The sequence below is a fragment of the Gordionus sp. m RMFG-2023 genome, chromosome 3 (genome assembly GCF_954871325.1).
Source record: "Gordionus sp. m RMFG-2023 chromosome 3, tfGorSpeb1-WG-v2, whole genome shotgun sequence".
In the NCBI taxonomy this organism is placed as follows: Eukaryota; Metazoa; Nematomorpha; class Gordioida; order Chordodea; family Parachordodidae; genus Gordionus; species Gordionus sp. m RMFG-2023.
Genome location: NC_088777.1, coordinates 3,329,180 through 3,352,423, shown reverse-complemented (window position 1 = coordinate 3,352,423; position 23,244 = coordinate 3,329,180). Strand labels below are relative to the sequence as shown.

At 26.6% G+C, this 23,244-nt stretch overlaps 2 protein-coding genes across 2 annotated transcripts; both read right to left on the bottom strand.

Moving 5' to 3' along the window:
- Positions 1-7,008: 7,008 nt before the first annotated feature.
- On the bottom strand, positions 7,009-16,044 carry LOC135927662 (ADP-ribosylation factor GTPase-activating protein 3-like). Its single transcript, XM_065463805.1, has 12 exons — positions 15,919-16,044; positions 15,682-15,873; positions 15,504-15,635; positions 15,334-15,460; positions 15,111-15,208; positions 13,086-13,273; positions 11,597-11,731; positions 11,239-11,388; positions 10,971-11,141; positions 9,391-9,490; positions 8,108-8,404; positions 7,009-7,450 (listed from the first exon to the last, which is right to left on the bottom strand). The coding sequence occupies exons 1-12, from the start codon at positions 15,991-15,993 to the stop codon at positions 7,436-7,438; spliced, it is 1,680 nt and encodes a 559-aa protein (XP_065319877.1). The 5' UTR covers positions 15,994-16,044; the 3' UTR covers positions 7,009-7,435.
- A 5,581-nt stretch (positions 16,045-21,625) lies between these two features.
- On the bottom strand, positions 21,626-22,892 carry LOC135926007 (charged multivesicular body protein 2a-like). Its single transcript, XM_065461641.1, has 6 exons — positions 22,840-22,892; positions 22,633-22,796; positions 22,407-22,586; positions 22,236-22,366; positions 22,132-22,193; positions 21,626-21,991 (listed from the first exon to the last, which is right to left on the bottom strand). The coding sequence occupies exons 1-6, from the start codon at positions 22,841-22,843 to the stop codon at positions 21,774-21,776; spliced, it is 759 nt and encodes a 252-aa protein (XP_065317713.1). The 5' UTR covers positions 22,844-22,892; the 3' UTR covers positions 21,626-21,773.
- Between the last annotated feature and the right edge of the window lie 352 nt (positions 22,893-23,244).

Sequence of the window (23,244 nt, the reverse complement as noted above, 5' to 3'; positions counted from 1 at the left end):
TAAGCTTAGATTAAAGATGATTGAGATAATTATTATTTGAGCCAAAATTTTCTAAAAAAGCTTACTTTTATTAAATTTCAAATATTAAATTAAAAAAATAACTTGTCTATCATATAATCATGATAATTCATAATATGGATCTTTATTCTTCAATATAAAAAAAAATTATACTAATACATTCAAACATATAAAAAATATATAGAACATTGAAATATGTTAAATTTGAAATGTAAAACATTTATTACATAAAGCATTAATGTTTTCTAAACATAAATTTATTTTATATATTTGAAAAAAAATTTTTATTTTTTTTATTTTGATGGTTAGATTTAAAAATTCCAGCTAAATAAAGATCTCCTAATAATGCTTTGAATTGTGTTGCATCAACTTCTTTAGCAGAACTTTCATATTGGTCAGTATAGTTTTTACATATAATTTTAATCTTTTCATTGGTAGGATACAGGCGCGTACGCAGGAATTTGGTCTGGGGGAAGGGGGGGGGGGGATAATAAATTTTTTTGAGAAATATTATTGTTTTTTAAAAATATCAAGCATAAATTTATTAGGACTAATAACTATTCCTAATACACAATTTCAAATTAATGTGAATTATAAAAAAAATTATATGTAAAGAATCACTTAAATGACCCAAAATAGAAATTTGAATTTTTTGAGCCTTTACACAAAAAGTTTATTAGGAATAATTGTATTTTGTATGTTATATTACAATGTAAAATCCAATCTTCGTTGGAATTGGGCTAATTTTTCAATTATCTCATCCTTGCTTGTCGTCAAATGCCTATGAATATTCAAAAAATCCAAACCTTTCAATCTACTTTCACATGTTGTACTTCTTGGTATGTTTTTCAGAGACCTGCAGGCCCGGCTCCTGGGCCGGACAATATTTTAATTTTTTTAATTATACCAAGGCCGGGGGCCCAAAATTTTTTTTAAAAAACACCCGGGCCGGACCTAAATTTTCTTAAAAAAACACCCAAGCCGGGCTGTATTTTTTAAAACAGCCTATATTTGAAATCCATTATTATTAGCTATAAAAATCAAAAATAAATATAATTTATTTTTAACCAGGCCGGGCCTGAAAATTTTATTTTAAAAAAAGCCGGGCCGAGCCAGTAAATTTTAAAAAAAAAGCCGAGCGGCCTAAAATATTTTTTAAAAATAGCGTAAAAAATCTTTAAAAAAATCCGGGCCGTGCCCTGCAAATGGTACTTCTGCAGGCCTCCGTTATTCTTCTTAAAATAGAGAGTGTTCTCTCATTAGTTTACTAATGTTATAAACCCTTTTAATACATTGGGAATTTAATCTAAAATGTGTTTGAAATAATGCAGAGCTCCATAGCATTTTTTGGGACTATATTAACTATAGTTAATCTTATAACATAGTTATTCAGCTAGTAAGGCATCATAAGATACTTTAACAACTTCATAATAAAAATCTAACAAATATTTTTTTTTCTATCACCATCTGAAAAAGGTTGAAGGCTTTTGTGGAAGTAATATTTTCAATGTAAGTGCTGCATGATATATAAAAAATTCATTTATTTGGGTTATAAATGTATCTGCATCTAAGATAAACTCTTCTACTGATCCTATATTAATAATTTAACGATGAGCTTGCTTTGCTGTCGAGGGAGACAAATATTAAACACGTATAGCTCTGCTTTTGACTCAACAATAAAATATAAAATATGAAATTCTTCATCACCATTAGCCCTAATTTCCTTGAGTTCTGATAAAATGCTCTCAGCTATTCTCATCTTCTTAATAAAATTATTGTCATGTTTTTGAAAAGTAATACTTAAAATAGTTGTATAATTAAATAATACATTCTAATGAGAAATAAAATTTGGAATAAGCATTGAATCCAATAATTTTCTAGCTTCTGAGAAAATATTTCTTTCAGGCCATTGTAATATTTCAGTAATAGCAAATAATTGGCTATTCTAACTCCTTAATAGCTGTTAGTGCTTGATGGAAGAGGCTCTATCTCGTTGGACAAGGTTGCAATTTCTTTTTCCCGGTTGGACCAGAAGTTTCAGAAATAATTATTATTTGACTAGAAATTTGAAAATGGTAGATAAATATTACGCCACTAAAAATTTGAAAATAATAAGTAAATATTACGCCGGAAAACTTGAAATCGAAATTAATTGATAAAATAACTTATGAATGTGATAATAAATGTAATATAATATATATTTTGAGATACGAATAAATATTAACAAATATAAATTAATATAAACAATAATATTTTTGAAAAATATATCCGGCATCTGCATTTTTTGGCTTTGGGGGGGGGGGGATGTGTCCCCCTGCCCCCCCCGCTTCGTACGCCAATGGGATAACTAATCTCTTAAATCATTTTTGGTGTTATGAAGAGTGTGGAGGACTTTATGATAAAAAATGATGATTTCCTTTCCGTAAGAATTAGTAAATCACTGTACAAGGGGTGAAGAAAAAATCAATAAATAAATCAAGGGTTCGGTTCTGGTACTTGAAACCTGTTAAGAACTGAACCTTGAGCTTTTTTTTTTACTGGTAGAGTAATTTGATAAATTTAGTTAATACTTATAAAAATAAAATTTGTTCAATTTTTATTTTTATTACAAGTAAAGAAAATATAGGATATCAGAATGATGAAAATATTGTCATTTATAGCAATTTTCGTGAAGTCATTATTTTATTTCTGTCCTAATAAATGGGAATATTTCTTACCATACAGAATCCTTAATATCGAGAATATACTTATTAATATTTAGGTCATCCCCCCCCCCCCATTTATATAAATTTTTTTTTAAAAAAAAAAACTCAATTGAAATTAAAGCTTATCAATATTTCTTTATAGATTTTTAAGGATATATAGTATATAAAAAAAAATATATTTAGCCATTTAATATTCTAAATTGTTTTTAACTAAAAAAAATGATAACGAAAGAAACCAATTTTCGATTCATAATCGCACCAGCACAATATAGCACCCTGATATTTTTTTTCATTCCTCTCTATCAAGAAAACTTATAATGTTTAACCTGAATATTGCTAAACACGCTACTCGCCATGTTGGTCTACATTTCGGTATTCTGCTGACCCCATTAAGGTTAATGATGCTTGATACTATAAGGTACCATCTATCAAATTTGAATTTTGTTATTTTTCATTTGGATAGGCACAAATATATTTATAATATATTTTTGAAAAATCGTAATTTTTGGAAAGCCTCTATGGCCTAGTTGGTTAGAGCTTCACTTACTCATCCCATGGTCACGGGTGCGAATCCCGATAATAATTATGTTTTTTTTCTTATTCTAACTTGGTGGTTCCATCCTTGGGGGTATGATATATAGGAGGCCGGACTCGCCCACGTGATTCCATATTAATATATTAAATAATAAGTCTTATTACATTTTAATAAATTTTGGTCGGTATTTAGCAAATTATGTTGGTATTTAGAATATTTCCATACATTCACTTGGTAGTAAGCATCATTAATCCATCTTTAACGCCGTCTTTGATATTGGCAAGCTCCGGGGACAAAATGTCCTTATAGGTTGAGTAGTAATCGTAAGCGTTGTTGTAGGAGATGGAGAAATTTGGATGAAGACCTGCGGGGGTTGCCAGAACCTCGGAAGTGGCCGATTTGAAACCGTCGCTTTCGCCGAAAAGATCGGAACTGGAAACACCCTATTCGCTTTCCATTTTTATTAATCAGACGTGTTGGTATGCTAGCATGAAATTGGAGAAAAATGCAGCATCTTATAGAATATGATTCTCAACAAATTCAAGCAGCAATTCTGATATTATTTAAATTTAAAAGAAAAATAAAGGAAATGAGATTTATAGGCGTTAAAATTAGGCAAAGAGAGCTATATATTTTTTAAAATAATTTTAGATTTATATAAATGTTGAATATACGTTATTAAGGCCTTAACACCCTTTTATTTTGTAAGATAATATAATATAAGGTTTATTCTTACATTCCATTTTTTTATAATGATTTTTCGGGCAGGAAGTTATAGGAAGGAGAACAGGAAGAAAATCTTCTTGGCATTTATATGTGAATATTCTTATCTTCATAATATTAAACATATATCAAATTTAAGTAAATTGATTATATTTTTATAAATTTATATAGAAACTATTTCTGTTTATCCTCAAAATTATTATTTCTATCTAACTATATAATAATAGTTTATATATTATGTTTATTCAAATAATGCTTAATTATCTAGTATTTGATTTAAATAATAGTCCAACCTTAGTAGAATCCAATATAAAACACGCCTTTATAACAGATCTCAAAAATAATTGAGAATTCAACGATAAAACAAATATATAAGCCATTTTTTAATGTAAAAATTAAAGAATTGTAAAATTACCCTTTATTAGTACGCCTCCTACTTTCCTTTCTAAGAAAATAATTTTATATCTATAACTAGTCATTTGGGCCGAATTTTTAAAAAGGCTAACTCAGTATTTTAGCCAGAAAAGTATTGCCTAAGCCTCGAAATTTTGCTAATGGATGTCCAAACCTTTTATCCTTCTACAAACAAAATCTTTAGGCTTGCGTATAAGTATTCTGGATTAAATATTGAGTTAGCCGATGTAAAACGAGCCATAACAATACTATCATCTAATCTATAACTAGTTAATTTATTTTGTTTATAATATGTATTGTTTTTGCTAAAAAAATATTGCGAAATAAAAATTCAAAAATAAATTTTATTTTTTCAATAATTGGAAATCTCCTTAAAGATGGTTGATTTGTAGTTTCAGCTTAGTTGATAATCCTCTATTATAAAGAATTTGTTATATGGCTGATTTGGAGTTTCGGCTTAGTTGATAATCCTCTATTATATAGAAATGGTTGTATATTAGGTAAAATGCGACATATATAGACATATTTGACAGGTATGGTATATATTACAGTTAATATTTTAATAAATTTTACTAATCAATGCTTTTGACAATAAATATAAAGTAATAATTTGCATTAAACTCTTTAACGCCTTCTACTTATTTAAAGAATATTATTATAAATTAAATAGATTATTCAGGTTAATGATGCTTACTACCAAGTAAACGTATAGCAATTTTCTAAATACCAACCAAACTTGCTAAATACCAGGGACCCGAATTGTTATTTATAACGATTCAGTTTGGTTACGGTTCAGTATGTAAAAAATAACAATGGTTACGTTTTGGTTACAGTTCGTAAGAAAAAATTAATAAAGGTTCGGTTCGGTTCAACTAATTATAAAGGTTCATTACGGTCAGAAATTTTTTTTTATTGAAGCAACACCATCGTCTAATTTATTTTTATTATAAGCATCTCTGATAACTCATTTTTAAATATATTATAAGTAATATATTTCCTAATATAAATGGATTCATATCTGTTTGATGTTACGATAACAGAAATTTTAGCCTCGAAAAGGCCGTTTCTACAGAAACTTGTGTTGCGGGAACCGCCAGTACTATAAATGCAACTATATATAATTCTGGATATTTAAAATTTCTTGATCCCTAAAATATAAAAACTGAACCGGTTAAACCTTTTTTTTATAAAGGCTCTTTTTACTCCTTCAAAAAATAGTTATATCCGTTTGGTTACGGTTCTGATATTTAAAACGGTTTATAATGGTTTAACGGTTCGTTACGGTTCACTCCGGGCCCCTGCTAAATACCGACCGAAATTTATAAAAATGTAATAAGAATAAGACCCTTATTATTTAATATATTATAACGGAATCACGAGGTCGAGTCCGGCCTCCTAGATATCATGCCCCCAAGGACGGAACCACCAAGTTATGTTATGAAAAAAAAACAAGATCATTGCTGGGATTCGAACCCATGACCATAGGATTGGTAAGCGACGCTCTTGCCAACTAGGCCACAGAGGCTTTCCAAAAATTACAATTTTTCAAATATATATTATAAATATATTTGGTAGTTCCTATCCAAATGAAAAATAAACAAAATACAAATTTTATAAGTAATACCTTAAGATAGTAAGCATCTTAACTTATTATTAATCCCATAATGGATGTAATCATAGTATATAACTTTTTTTTCCTACTCTTTTTAATACGTGTTTCTAGGAAAGCTATTTTTTCTTTTCTAAAAAACAGTTTGTAAAATTTTATTGCAAACTACTATTATACCAACTAATGGTGGTTCGACAATATATAAAACCTTAATTACTTTCATCATACCACTCTGGTCCTTATTTTCTAGTTACTAAATTATTCATCTCTAATATTGCATCCTTAGCGTGTAAATAACTCTAGGCTTCAAAATATTTCTTCTAAAGAATTTTAGTGTTTTGGGGGCATGACTACAAATTAACAAGCATTTATTATTTGTGTGCCTATAAAATTTAAGATTATTACTCCTGCTGCTGAGAGCATTTGATTGCATAATTTAGATGAGAAATAATGGTCAGAATGGAAGATAATCTTTTAAAATCTTAATCTCACAATAAATTTCTCGATTACTTAACTAGCTTCATTAAGTTATCTTGGTTTACACCATATAGTTTTATGATTTGGATTAGTCATTTATATTCTCTTCAAGAATTATAAATTTGGATAGGCCTACAAATTTTTCCTTATTAGCCAATTCCATAAAACATTGAATGGTAGCACATTATATTAGTTAAATGACCTTTTGTCAATATAGATTCCTAAGAATTATATTGCGTTATGCGATATTTTAAAATCAATTTATAATACATACTAATTCATTGGAAACTATTACCTTAAAAAATTTAATGATTGACGTGAACGATCAAGTTTTTAGATACTAATAAAAATTAATTTTTAAATATTCGAAAATTTTCCAGTTTTATAATTCACACATACACACAAAATAAAAATGGCCGAAATTTATTTTGTTTTTTGATTGTATACCCAAACCTAAACATAATCACCACTAACTTGTTTTTAAAAATGTTTTTTTATGAAATTTTCATCATATTTTTATAAATAATATAAGACGGGTAAATAAATTTAATAAAGGCGGGGATTATAAAAATTATATTTGAAAAACATATGTTTTGATACCATTTCTGAAACCTAATTAAATTAGTACACAATTAGCATCTTTCAGTAATCTCGATACAATTCTTTTTAAAACTTTACCTGGGTAGATGCAGCTACTATATATTAATTGAGTACAAAAAAAAGGAAAAAAAATATATATATAAGGTTTTAAAATGAAATGATATAACAAAAAATAATAATCAATTACAAAATAATGCGAGGAATAAATAAGATAAAATACAAATATAAAATTATTATCATTCTGTTTTTCCTCTTCATCAAACTCTTTTTAAGGGATATTAAATATTCAGCATAGTAATCGAAGATTGAGAATTTCAAGAGCAATAAATGTTCCTCGAGACGACCTTCATTGACTTAGCTATATCGATCCTTTAGAAAAAATAAATATATAATTGTTTGTGTTCGATATAAGTAGAAATGATCGTAGAAGTCTTTGGAAACTTAAAACATGTGGAGGGGTATGATGTGAGAAAAGTGCGGAGGACCTTATGATAAAAAAAAGATGATTTTCTTTTCGTAAGTAAAGATGCATTAAGAAAATCCCAGAGTACGATCTCCTTTAATAAACAAGTCAAGAGGTCGGTCCTGTTAGTTAAACCGTTTTATTGGTAGAGTAATTTGAAAAATTTAGTTAATATTCAATTTTTATTTTTATTTTAAAAGTAAGAAAATGTAGGTTATCAAGAATGATAAAAATATTGTCATTGTGATAAAAATATTTCGGCTCAAAATTGACGGTCATTATTTTATTTCTGTTCAAATAAAAATTGGGATTATTTCTTATCATATAAAATCTTTAAGCCAATATTGATAATAAATAATATTGGTGGAGGCTAAGGGAGTACTTATTAATATTTAAGACATTTCCCCAATATCTATAAATATCCCCAATTTTTAGCGAAGAAGAATATTGTTTTTAAGTAAAAATGATAATAAAGAACCAATTTTCGATTACAAATCGCACAATTTTGCACTCTGGTATTTTTTTTACTTTCCTCTCTATCAAGAAAACTCGTAATGCTTAACCTGAATATTACTAAACACGCTGCTCGCCATGTTGGTCAACCTTCCGGTTATTCTGCTGACCCCATCTTTAACGCCGTCTTTGATATTGGTAAGCTCGGGGGACAACATGTCTTTATAGGTTGAGTAGTAGTCGTAAGCGTTGTTGTAGGACGTGGAGAAATTGGATGAAGACCTGCGAGGGTTTCCAGAACCTTTGGAAGTTCCCGATTTGAAGCCGTCACTTTCGCCGAAAAGATCGGAACTAGAAATAGCCGATTTGCCTTCCAGATTGCGTAGCTTGGCGTTGTATTCGCTTCCCTGTAAAAAATTTTTTTTTGAAGTTCCAAATTTTCAATTCAAAATTGTTTTAAATTCTTTTCTTTAAAGTAAAATTTTACAAAATTGTGATATTATTTAATTTTAAAATTTAATAAAAATATTATAATTATATATTATTATTTTTTAAATAATTTTATAAAGTTACTTATGAAAAGTAATTTCAATTAGCTAAAGCTTAACCTTTTTTTGCTATAAATATATGGGTAAATAAATATATTTGGGAAGGGTAGCTTAGATAATTTTAAGAACCTCCTTGAAATTTTAAAATTTTTAAAAATAAATGTAATTTTGATAATGTTAGCTTAAAAAAAAGAGTTTTAAAAATCATTTTCAAAAATTATTTTGAGACCCTGAGGTTGTAAAGGCTAGTGACAACCCCCTGATTTCGAATGTGACCTATCTCGAATAAGTATTTTAATTTTAATTTTAGTATTTTCTTAATGAGAAATTTGAAGGGGGCTATAAAATAATATATAATTTGTGACTTCAGACTAAATATTTATCTGGCAATTGAGGATCATTAAAACTAAGATTGGCGCCAACTTCAATTCTAGAGCTAAGAATATTCTAATTTTAATTTTTTATATAGGAATCATCATACCAAGTTTTCATCTATTTTTAAAATGGTCGTCCGAAGCATTGATTTGTCGTGGAATTAACCTTTATCTGCACGCCGAATTTAGGAAAAATCGAGATTTGACGGAATCATTTATAGATTTGGCAAATGACTCAGCCCCCCCCCCTTTTCTTCTACTTATTTAACTATTAATCATTCCATCAAATTGGATATAAAATTTTGAGATGATAAACGCTACTTAAAATTGGTCATTCATAAACAATATGAAATATAAATATATAAAAATGATAAGTTTTAGCAACAATATTTGAAATTATTGTTAGTGTGAAACATTAAGTTTTCATAATAAAAATGGTGTCAACATATACGTATTATTATTATTATATACCTCGTCCCTGGTATGTTTGTTGAAATATTGATCGGAGGATATTGATTTGGCGTTAGAAAATTGGGTTCTAGCCGCGTTGGTTTCGTCCTTGGTATCCTTACTGAAGGATAGAAATAAATCGCGTGTCAAATAAGATTTATATAAAGTATCTTATCAATTCATATCATTATTAGGCCTATTCAAAAACGAATTCGAATCGAATAGTGCATTATTCATATTCAATTGGTTTAAACGAATCGAATAATTTACTATTTAAATTCGTACGAACAATAAAATCTACTATTTGTATTCGATTCGAATATTTCGAATAATTCGAATTAATTTTTTAATAAAATAAATAAAAGGAATATTATGATTTATAAATAATTTTAATAAATTATCCTTAAAATTAATTTTTTTTTGAAGAATTTGGTGTAGACTTTAAAAAAATGTCAATTTTATTATTTTTTTTACTAGGGTGTAAATGAAACCTATTATAATGATTAATAAGAGGAGATGTTGTTTTGCCTTTACATTTTATAATACTCTTGCAATGATTGCAAGCAGCCTTTTCACTATCTTTAAGGATTTGATATTGATCCCATATGATTGCTCTCTTTTGTGAGGAAATTTTCTCATCTTCAACATCAAGCATAATTTCATCAGAAGCAATCTCCTCTAACATAATTAGGCTAGCTAACAATAATTATTGTAGAAATGTAATATATTTTTATGTACCTCTGGTTTGTGTAATTTTTAATATAATTTATTATGAGATTCAAAAAATAAACTTTTCGTGAGATTCAAAAAATGTGGCAAATAAAAATTTAAATTTCACTTCGAAATTTTTAAATTTGTGCTAGAATTTTTATAAACACAAACACATCACCTCTCCGATTGGCAGGTCAACAAATAGAAATGACAAATGTTAGATTTATTAAACAATTTATTAAATATTACGAATAATTCGTTTTATTCGAATCGAATAAATGAGTATTCGTATTCAGATAAAACAAATAATTTGTTATTCGTATTCGTAATTATTCGATTAGATTCGAATTCGAATTATTTTTGAATAGGCCTAATCATTATACATCTCCTCATGTTCCACATTAAACTTGTCTAATATATAGAACCGGAAGTATGAACCATATTTTTTGGAGTTAAGGGCCCTCACTTTTAACATGGTTGGATATTATTTAATCTAAGAATGTTCTCATTTCCTTTCCTTCCCTTATTGTGTATGTTTTTTTCAATGACATATAATAATACCTAGACTGGCGATTCATTCATTATAATGCATGTAAAAGCGTCGTTAGCAAATCAGCTGGACTCGCCATTTTGGTAACCCTTATGATAATTATTCTCAAGTTAAAAACTACTATGTATTTTCTAATTTTTAAAATTAAAACAACAAATATATATTATCCTAATTTTATGATCCAGATTGATGTTATTAATTTTAATAATGATTACTGTAACCAATATGGCGTCCCCAGCTGATTTGATTGATGTACAACTTGAATGAATCGTCAGTCTAGGTATTATACATGTCATTGGTTTTTTTTAAAAAAATTATACGATGTTAACTAATTTCATACTCATAATTTTGTCCCTTTTTCGTCTTATATTTATCCATGTCCACATCTTTAGTACTTTCGCTGTAGGGCTTAATACCATCGAAAATTCGGCTCCCCGCCTTTTTCCCGTTTTTTTTGCCGCTAGAAGACCAGTCGTCTTCCGCGTCTTGGTAATCGTCGTCTAACCCGTATCTAATGTTAATTTTTTTTAAAAAAATTAAATTAAAATTGAGAATTAATAAAAAAAAAAAATTTATATAGAAAGAAGGAAACAAGGGAAAAAAAAGACTTGTCAAAGAATTTGTCCAAATCTCGTGTAGCAGCACTTCCGGTTGTTTTATTAGCATTCTTCGTGGTTCTGAGGTTGTCACTGTCGTCTTTGTCAACGCCCAATTGTTCGATGTTCACCATATCTTTAGAGGCAAAATGGCTGATTCCCCTTAATCAATAAATATTAATTATAACCGTATATATATATATATATTTTTATTTAAAAAAGTAAAGTAATACTAATCTTTAACTTTCGTTTCCTTATACATCCAAAGAATGCATTATTCTAAACACCTTCTTTTTTTCTTCTCGTAAATGGCAGTTAAACCATTCTAATTGTAAAAAAGGAGCTAATTTTATTCATTTGAAAAACCAACTTTTTGGTATTGCTTTCCTTTCCCATACCCAATCTCTCGTATTGTTTAGCCTTTTGAGCTGAAAGATTTTTGATTTTTTCGTCGCTCGCTTTGCTCTGCAAGCTCAGATCGTTGTAAGCTAATCGCAAGGAAGTCCTGGATAGTGAAAAATAAAAAAGGAAGATATTATTTCGGGTGATAGAAAAATCTCGAATAAAGATGCAAGATATATTGCGGAATCTAGACGGATGGGTATAGGTGATCACTTTTTTTGTGTTGGGTCAGAGGATTAATAGGGGATTCCAGATTTTTGATTGGTGCATCTGTTGTACCTAATCCCAAGTCCAGATTCTATATTAAATATTTTCAAGTACCTCAAAATCCATTTATACACGGATTTTTTATATTCAATAAAAATATTGTATATAATATATATAATATAATATATTAAAAAATCAACGCGTTAAAAATTTTTTTTATCATATCATTTTTAGTTGCAACAGATTTAGGCAAACTATCAAAAATATGAATGTACAGTTAATATAAATTGATATAAATAAAGTTAATATCAAAAAAAAAATTAAGGCCCGGCTCAGGTTTTTTTAAAATTTAAAATACGGCCCAGCGTGGGTACCTGGGCCAGGCTTAGGGCCGAACCTGTGGGTCTCTGATATTTATATAATAAACGGAAAGACAAAAGAAAACAAAATTAAGTTATCAAAATATCTCAAAAAAAATAATAAAATATTCAAACTGATGAATATCCAATATATCCATGATTCTTGACATAAAAAAAAATGAAATAAGAATCGTCAAAAAAATAATAATATTTAAATTACCTTAATTTAAATAACTTATACCTTTTTTTAAAAAAAAATTTCTAATATCTCTGAACAGACACTGTCTTTGATAATAGACATGACCCCCCCCCCACCCCAACTCGGACTCCGAGGAAATAGTGCCTACACATTTACATAAGGAAAGAGCTAGCAAAAAGTACGTGGTTATTCCTTCATATATATAAACAATAGAAAATTAAAGGATTCGGGAAACATTAAAAGGTATCATTTAGAATTTGTGTAGATAAATAAAAATACCAGGATCTGATCATTTATTTATAGAGCCCAATCAAATTTTGTTTTATATGGATGGCAGAAATGTTTAGACTTCTATAGACGCTTCTATTAAATTTGATATAATCGATTTAAAGAACAGCTAGTGTTGTTAAATTACCTAAACTTTGACCATCTCTATTTTAGCTTAATCAAGCTTTTAGCCTAAAATATTGAATTAAGCCTCTAAGGTGAGTCCCAACTTGAAGATTGATTAGAATATTTTTGAATAAAAACATGGTTACACTCTTTTAAAGTTTACTAAAGTTAGATAGTTTAACAACACTAAGAACAACCACTTTCATTAATTTGGTCAAAATGGCCCGGCCCGGATATATTTAAATATTAAAATACCGCCCGGCCCTGCAGGTCTCTTATATAAATAAATAAAAATTAACATTTTTTTAGATTCATCTTCTTCGCATTGTTCGGAGAGTTCTTTAGCTGCCTTGGCATCCCCCGCAATCTTTTCCGCCATCTTAACCCTGGTGGAATCATAAATTTGGGCCTTCTTTTCCATTTCAGAGAAATCGACGGTGTTGCCCAACTTTTGAGTAGAAAACGTTTTTTTCCCCGTGACGTTTGCCTAATATAAATCGATGATTGGGGTTAATATTTTTTATTTTAATAATAATTTTTTTTTCTTCTTTCCTTAAAATCTTTTATAGTTTAATGAAATGCTATGTCTTTTGTTTGGGGCACAGACTGAATGTATCATTTCCACTTAAAAAAAACTATAGGATTTTCATCTTAATTGCAAAGAGTGAATGTTAACGGTTGGGTTTTTGGGTTTGGAATGAATAATTATGGGTGTTGGTCTTTAAAATCGGTCCATGGTTCAGACTGGATTTTAAAAAATAAATTTTTTTAAACATATTTATCCAAGTTCTATTTATATACAAAATCTACTCAATCTCATTTGAACTTTTAAATTATTGTCTTCATCAATACATTATTTACTCTTAATAGATCGTCGGTCAAGAATTGGAGTGCTCTACTCGACATTTTCAAAATTTTTGAGTTAGAAGTGGATAATAACTTATTTATTCCCAGTGTATATAAAAATAAAAACTAGATTAAAAAAAATAATAATTTTGGTCAAAGTTATAGCTCTGTTAAAATTGATCAATAAGTTTTTCCTACATTTGATTTTAACATTAATGTTGATATTCTCATTTTAAACATATGAACAAGTGGAGCACTCCAATTCTAGGTGGACGAGATATAGCTAGATATTGAAAATGCTAAATCGATGTAAGTTTATATCTATTTGTGAAGTATTTCGAGAATCTATATAAAAACCACATTAGTTAACTTAGTTAACCTATTTTAAAACAACTGCTTGTTTTTACATTTTATAATAATAATAGGACCCATTTTTTACTAAGTAGATATTAATTAGTCATTCAAACAACTTAGTTCTTTATGAACAATTTCAAAGCAAGCAACTTAGCAATAAGGTAATATCTAATATCATTTTTAAAGCTGATCTCAATGAAGCGGATGGATCATATTATAGTAATTTTTATTATTTCCATATTCAGAAATAAGCAAAATTATTTAAATTTTAGAGTTTAATGGTATTTTGATTTATATATATTTCTTTTAAAAAACTACGAAATTATTTTTATTTCTATTTCAAAAATACACTTCAACAGTTAAAGACTATACATATATATACTATTTATTTAAAAAAAGATTAAAATTACAAAACCATATTAAAAATTTGGGGGTGCACTCCCTAAAAAGTGCTTACATTTAAATATTTTTATTTTGTATTCTTTTGTCTTTAGAAAAGGAATTCTTTGGCCTCCAATATGTGGATTCATATTTTATGAGCCAAAATTTTTTAAAAAAATAGGTGATGAATGTGGCAATTGGAGTAAAAATAAAGGTATCAAATGTTTTGCATTTATTTATTTCCCTTCTGTTTTATATAGGTAATTAAAACCAAAATAAAAATCAGTCCACCATAGTAGTTTAGACTTTAAAATGTGACCAATGGTTCAATTTGGTTGTTGATGGAAAAAAATGAACTAGATTGCCCTTGATTCTCTGCAGCCATAATAACCAGGCAGTAGATATTATTTAGTCCACACTTATTTGAGTTTTATGAAGAGTCCTTGATGTACTTTAATTTTCCAAGTAAAAAAATTAAGTTATTTCTTATTTGTTTCTTTTATCATTTATATCTATAAAAATTAAGCTTATAATTTTATAATGATGATTGGTGTCAATGTTAAAAGATATAAATTAAAAATAAATTGTTTTTGCAAATAATTAAGTACATTAAAAACTCAGCCTTATCATTATAATTCCTTCCAATGAGGATAGGAGAGTCTCTTTCTAATAAATAGTCTTTTAATTTTTATATAAATTTTTTAAAAATCTATATTCGATTCATATATTAATTAATTAATAACCTTTTTAGAATTAAATGTTGATTTTTTGACTGTCAACCCATTTTCTGATGATAATGAAGATGTAAATAAAGATGGATCCCCAGAGAAATTGTTTTCAGCTAAATTGTATTTTTGATAATTTACAAAAAACATATTAATTTTTTTTAATCTTAACAATGTTATATTAAATTTGTTATAAAAAGATTTTATTGTGATAAATTAAATGTTAAATTAATTTTATTACTTTTTTGTTTAAATTCAGAGTTATATATGTCCTTATCATCTAAATTGTCATCTTTCAAAATGCTAAAAAAGTCATCTTCTTTGCCATCATTTTTTTGATCATTTTTGATTGTTTGATTAATAAGCAGCTAATAAAAATATATAAAAACAATCTAAGTGTAAAAATTAAACTTGAGTCCCATATTGCTCCATTGCTTTTTCAGCCTGACTATTAATCTTTTGTCTGTAAAGATTTGCAACTCTGCTTTGGTATTTTATTTTGGCATCAGATATAGTACAGTTATGTTGATTAAAAAAGGCAGCCTTTTAAAATTTAGATATAATTTTAATGTTATTTTTTAAGATTTACAGCATTAGCATTTCCTCCAACTTGCATAGATCTGATCTGAGTCCATGTCCAATTCGTATCTAGCTGAGATGATCTTACAAATGATACATGGACACCTAATGACCTATGAACGGCCGAGCAATCTATACACAAGAATATTCCATATGTTACACTGCACCATGATGGATTAGTACTACCACAGTCAAAACATTGCTATTAACGAAAAATAAATTTTAGATATATTAATAAATATAAAACTTTATTGGAAGGAATTTTTTTCAATGATTTGAATATTGTAGTCAATTCATCTTTAGTTAATGTTTCTTCACCCATAAACCTAAACGTTTAATTAAAATTTTTTAAATTGAATAGGTTGAACTCATAATAAGATATGTGTTAGGAACTTTATATGACTAAAAAAATTAATAAAAGAAAGGTAGAAATAGATGGTTTGTTATAAAATTCAAAAACACCATATCATCAATACTTTTTGTTATATTATAGAAACTAATAAATTAATATATTATATTTTGGTTATTAAATAGTATTTGTTTATTATGTAATGCTCATTCATTTAACTTATTCAAATTATATTTTTATTTTAGTAATACTTTTATTTTTATAACTTAACCTTTTTAATATTATATTCTAATTTTAATTTGTAAAAATTTTATATATACCTTATGAAAAAGAGAATATAAAAGGAGATAAAATAATATTTTTACTTTTTCTCCAAGGACGTCCTTCCTTCTTTCTTCACTTTTGTAATTAAAATTCCTTATATTATATTGTAAGAAATAGCAGATCAGTGGAAGCATATCGGTTCGGTTACACTTGTAACTCATTTTCAAAATTTAAAAACTAATCTTACTATATTGTTATAAGCAGAGACTTTTAGTTTTTAGGGCGATATCTAATCCAATGACATTGACCCCCGTCATGTTGATTTATATACACCTGATTGTCGATTTATTAATTAAAAAGGTGCATACATAGGAGTCACCGCATTTTGTAGTTTTTGTTTCACCTAAATGTCTTATCGATTGAATTACAAACCATGTAATAGCGCTGCTGACTCTCTGCATAGACATTTAAATATATTTAATGCATGAATTGCATATCCAACATTAAAATACATATCATTGAGTAACCATGATCAGGACTGGGTAAATTTTAAAAATATATATATTCAAATATAAAATAGAAATACACTTACTTTATTTAAAAAATGTATTTGAATATAAATACAAATACGTTTAAAAATGGATTTTAATTTTCTATATATAATATTTTCCCGATGTCTTCACTATGTCATGTCTGTCATGGCTTCATTATCATGCTCTCGTTTTGTGAGGGCATTTTTATTTTTACAAAATTATATACATCCGAAAATTGATATATTTGTACATAATAAATTTGAATCTTTATAAAGTTTTGCAACAAATATAAACAAAAATTATATGTAATTATGAAAGATTTATGTTAATATTTTTATAAAAAAATCTATAAATATATATCATATACACATTTTTTAAATATTTAGAAAAGAGAAATAAAACTACAGTATAATAAACTCTCTCAATGATTCTTTTTATATCATTTTTTCATATTCTGACTTCAACCCTTCTGCTTTTTTTCCTCTAAGCTAGTTAATGTTTATAATTCAGAATATTTATTAATTAATTATTATTGTTAAAAAAATAAACATAAAAATGTATTTCGATTTTTATTTATAAAAATAAAAGATTTTAGATAAAAAAAAATTTTTTTAATTTTATAACATTTTATTTTTGTTAAAAACGCCATTTTTTAGATCGGAAAATTTTAAAATATTGGCCGATAGCCGATATTTTAAAATGGCTGAAATATCGGTACATCCCTAATTTTAAAAGATAAATAATTTTTTTTTTGATCTTTACTATATATTGTCAAATTTTTTTAAAAAAAATCTTATTTTGTATGTTATTGGTCAGTATATATTATTAATAAAACCCTTGATATAGCTTACTAAAAACGGCGAAATCTAAGTTTTAGCGAAGTATATTATCGAAGCCAGGAATTTTCTAAAAGATGGTCAACTTTTCTACCATATTTTTGTGAAATCACGAGGGTTATTACTAAAATTATTTGCCATATATTTAAAATCACTAATATGGCGGTTTTTAATAATCAAGTTTGGGCAAAATTTTCTATTAATATATAATTTTAATATAAATAAAAAAAAGAATACATTTTTTTTAAAATATTATATTTTTATTTTAGCTAGAACATGTTTTATAAATGTTAGCATATTATATTTATATAAATAAAACAATATATGAAAAAAATTAGTGCTGTAAAATAACGTAAATGAAAAAAATTCCCTTACTAACGGAGTTACATTTTTTTGAGGAAAAGGAACGGCAAACCGTGTTTCAAAGGGTAAAGAAACGATTAGTGGTCCAAAATCACTCCATTTACGCCAATTTTTAAAAACGGCGAACTCAGTATTTTATCCAGAAAAATAATACGCAAACCTGAAGATATTGATATCTATATTAGCAAATTTCGAGGCTTAGACAATATTTTCTGGGTTTAATATTGAGTAGCTAAATCGGTCTGGAGCGATTTGCATATAGTATCGAATAGAACTTTTTTTTATTTGAGTCGTTACTCGTTACTTTTTTTTCATAAAATTATATAATATTTTTATAAATAATTTAAATCTAGTTTTTAATTCAGATCAACCCAAAATTCTTCATTTTTATTTTATTATTTATTACATTTTTGATGTTGAATTATATACAGTCAAGATTTTTAGTCTAATTATTGAATCAATCAGTGTATTTTAATGTATACTCTCTTGTTATGTATATCATTATTTTATGTAAAGTGTGGAGTCATTTTTTATGATAAGCAAAATCATATTTTTTTTTAGGGATTAATATATTTTTTTATTTTTTTGGCGCATTCATTCTTTTAATATATTATTAAAAAGGATTTATGTAAAAATTGCTATTTTTAGATTAATTATTAATATTAATCTATTAATATTTATTTTGTAGTAGATATATATATAGATAACAAAACGAAATAAAGGAGCGTTTTCCCAGATTTTCTTTATCATTTGATTATTTTTCAATGCAAGAATTTTTGGGCTGTTGAAAAGCAAGCAATTAAAAGGAAAGAAAAATAGATAGGAATTAATTTTATTTAAAGCTATCAAAAAGGTAAAAACCAATATGCTTTTTGATTAAAATTTAACATTTAATTAAATAATAGTAATTAATATTTTGTTAATAAACATTTAATATTAAAATTTATATTAATTAATAAATTTTTGTTGTAAAAACTTTAGGTCTCTAAAATTATTTATTTAAAAAATATATACAGGCCTAATTATGAAACAGTTTATACATAAATAAAGAAAATAAACGGCACTAAGTCTATACTTTGCAAGTGTTTATCTTATAGGTTTGCAATGGGCAAGTTTTTAGCTTACAAGCCCGCCCGGCGAATATTTAAAAAAAAGTTCATTCCTCATATAGTTTTTAAAAAATATACCCACCGGCCTATTAGTCTAAAAAATTTTACCCTTTCCATTATATAAAAAATGTTTTAATATTGATATTATTACTAATTATAATGTTACAATAATAATGAATCCACATTTTATGGATTCGCGCACCTTCCTTTTTTGTTCTATAAACCATCCAGCAATGTTAATTTCTCGTTCAGAAGAAGCACTGGTTAATCTTGATAGCCTCTATAAATATTCTTATCGTTTCCACCAAAGTATAATATGTTTGAGGTATATCCTCTACTTATTTGAAATATTTAAATAAAGTTAAACCATTAATAATAAATAGAAAAATTAATTGTTAATTAATGGTAAACTTAAACTAAACTTAGTAGCCTAAAATCTTGCTAAATTATAAAATAACTCGCTACTTTAAGATTTAAATATTTTTAGATAATATGGTCTCCTCTGTAACAGCCATATCTTCCTATCTATTGTTGTTTAATTTTGACGTGAATTCTATCTATTTTAAGCATTGCATTTATAATTTAATAACTTTAATTGAATTCTCTTTGCTTTTGGAGAAACGTGTAAAATCGGATTTTCACCACGTTGATCTTCCATGCAAATACATGTTTTTGATATCAATACATCCTCAGATAACGATTGGTATTAAAAATGTTGAAATTTCATGAAGCTTTTTTTAAAATATTTATGTAAATGATTGATTTTAAACAATAAAAGTTGTAAATCTTTTAATTTTAAATATTTTACTTTTACCTCCCGACCGCTCCTTTACTTAGATGGGCAAGCCTGGGCGTTGTTCCTTAACTCAAATATTTCCACCTCTATATCCAGTAGCCCAAATGTGAAAACATGTAGTTAAAAATATAAATTCCGATTAGATTCTGATAAAGATTGTTGATTCATGTGTAGATGATTAAGTTTTTTGAAAATAAAGATTGTTATAAAATGTTACAAAGGAATTAAAAATTACTTATCCCAAAATCTAAATCTAATGATTAACATAATTTAATTATTAGCTTAGGCTTATAGATTTTTTTAAAAATACCTAGGTTTAAAAGTGTGCGATAATATCTTCAGAATCTGTTTTTAGTGAAGCTGGTGATATTGACTTACCATTGCCGCAGGCTGACCTCTGATAAATTAGAAATTTTGGTATTTCTAAAAAGAAATCTTCGATATATTAATGTTAAATATTATTTAAAATATTTATTTCAAATTTTATAATATATTTGTTTATTTCTTATTATGTATATAGATTAATGTTATTACTTATTATATAAGTAATTTCAATAAAAATATTTTATATACTTTTAGAATTGAATATAAATTATCACTGATCATTATAATATATTTAAATGACATAAGTTATGGTAAAGTTAGATTATAGATGTTATACTAATAAAAAGTATAATAAAAATTAAAACTCTTGGTATCTTTACAAAATAATACAAAATTAGATATGATATAGGATTGGTAATCGGCCGATATTAATTTAATATCGGATCGGGACTGACTACAAAAAGTGGTATCGGAACACTCCTATTCAAAATAAAAAATCGTTATTTTTTATTATCATATCACAAGAACCAATAGATATTAAAACTTATAATTCTGTAGGAATATATATCTATTTTTTATGTATATGAATTGCATAAATGCAAGATTCGTTCTTAATGGGTTTCCATTTAGAGTTCAATTTTTTTTTTTAAAAAAAACATTTTGTACAAAATTTTGGCACAATTTATAATTACCCTCATAATATTTTAACTAAGCATAATAAATTTAAAATAAATATTTTTATAAAGTTTTGTTCTATTTTATGTTAAAAAACAGTTTGAAATCTCTAGAAAAAATTATTCCTAAATTTGGTTCTAATATGAGTGAAACTAATTTATATAATAATTTAAAATGTTGAATATGGGTAAAGGTATTGGTTCAACTTTTTTTGATTACTTTAACAAAGTTTGGGAAGCAGGCCAAAACCCTTAGAATCATATTAAATTTAAGAATCAGATTCAAAATCTACTTTTCAAAATTTCAGGAACTAGAACTTAACCAATTTTTGGTTCTGGATCCAAGTTCTGATTAAAATGTAAGATTATAATAATGAATAAAAATAGAAATGTATTAAAATAGTAAACCTCACCAGAGCATGTGTTATTTTTTTATACCTAAGTATTAAAGGATTAATATATATACTTTACCTATTTGGATGGTGAAACATTGTGATAAAGATAAAAAATATATTAACCATAATCTTTATTTTTATCATTCTTGATGTTTTTATAAAAACAATTATGGCAAATATAATGAGAATAAATAAGTTATTAGGTACAATACAAAAAATGGTATGTTTTTATATGTAATATTTGATATATATTTGATATATATAGTATATATTATGTATAAATAAAAAATAGAGTATAAATTATATCAATTATGGCAATCAATTCATATACCACATAATTTGTCCTAGAAATTCATGCTATTTCATGATTAAATTATGAATGATGATTGAATCATAACTATATAACATACTGCAAGATGAGATATCTTGTAAGGGTGGAATATTTATTATTTTGGTAACTCATTCTCTCCTAAGCTTTTCCAATCTTGCTTCTAAATCAGCATCAATCTCTGCAGAATTCATATTGCTAAAATCATTTTTGTTCACTGTGTCATTATCCCCAATAGTTTTGGAGTTTGCAAATGTGTTGCCACCACCTATACCTGCAACCTGTGGAAGACTTTTGCCAGTTTTAGAAGCAGCTGGTATTGATATACTATCCTTCGCATTTGGTAAACCTATGGGAGTTTATAAAGATTTAAATCAAAATTTTAGGTAAAATAAAACTATAAATTGATATTAAATGAAGCAATACCATAAGAATATTTTATATAATAAACATGTTATTTAAATAATATATATTGCATATACATTATACCTGATAATTTTTCTGACATTTCAATTCCTAATTCATCTAAAATTTGAGAAACTACAGCATTGCTATATATTCAAATGAATAATTGAAAATTTAAATTTATATACCTTTCTTCTTCATCTTCATCTGCACCCATAGCATCGTCAATAGCATCACTCATCATTTCCTCTTTCATATCCATAATTTCTGTTTGTTTTTCAAACTCATTCATTATTCTTTGAATTTGTGGCAGTTTTAGCTTACATATCAATATTAATTAATATAACATATGTAAAAACTTGTTTATTCATCGATTGCATAGCTTTAGTTACACCTTTCATTGCCTCCGACATTGCATTTTGTGATCGCATGGATTGAATTTTTAAAGATACTGCTTGAATATTTGCTCTCATTAATATAAACTTTTTAATATATCTCCTAGTTCTAACTAAATCACGAGCCATAACTTTAACTGCATCCTATATTGAATAAAAAATGATTACCAAAATAAATGACATCATTTACTAATTGGCCATCTTTAGCCATTTTTTTAATGTCTAAAATAACACGTTTTTCTTGTTGTTCCATTTTAGTTCTTTCTCTTTCTAAATCTCTCATAGCCCTATTCAAGGCTCGTTGATTTTTTCTGAGCATATCCTCGGGTGAAGTTTTCTTTCCAAACAAAAAATCTATATTACATAATCTTTATTAATATTATAATACATTACTTACCCATTGTAAAAAGAAAAATTAGTTCAAATGTTTGACCTAACTTTAAAAGGTCACTAATAATAACCACTGCCAATATATAGACACATTTAAAAATTATAAATAACTCTTAGAAATCCATTGGCTTATGTAATTGAATAGATTTCCTCCATGTTTTGTTTGCAACATACTAATGTCTTATTTATTTGTATTTTATTTGTGATTTTTACATTATTTGTATTATATAAAAATATGGTAAGATGTTTGATAAAGAAATATTTACTAGGCCACTAGATTCAAAACGACCTCAAGACCCTCTGATCTGGTAAAATATAGAGGCTCAGGTATATTTATTTATTAAAGATTTTCATACCCAAATTCATTATAAAAGTTTACAACATTCCTTTTGAAAAACTCCTTCCTTCCAAT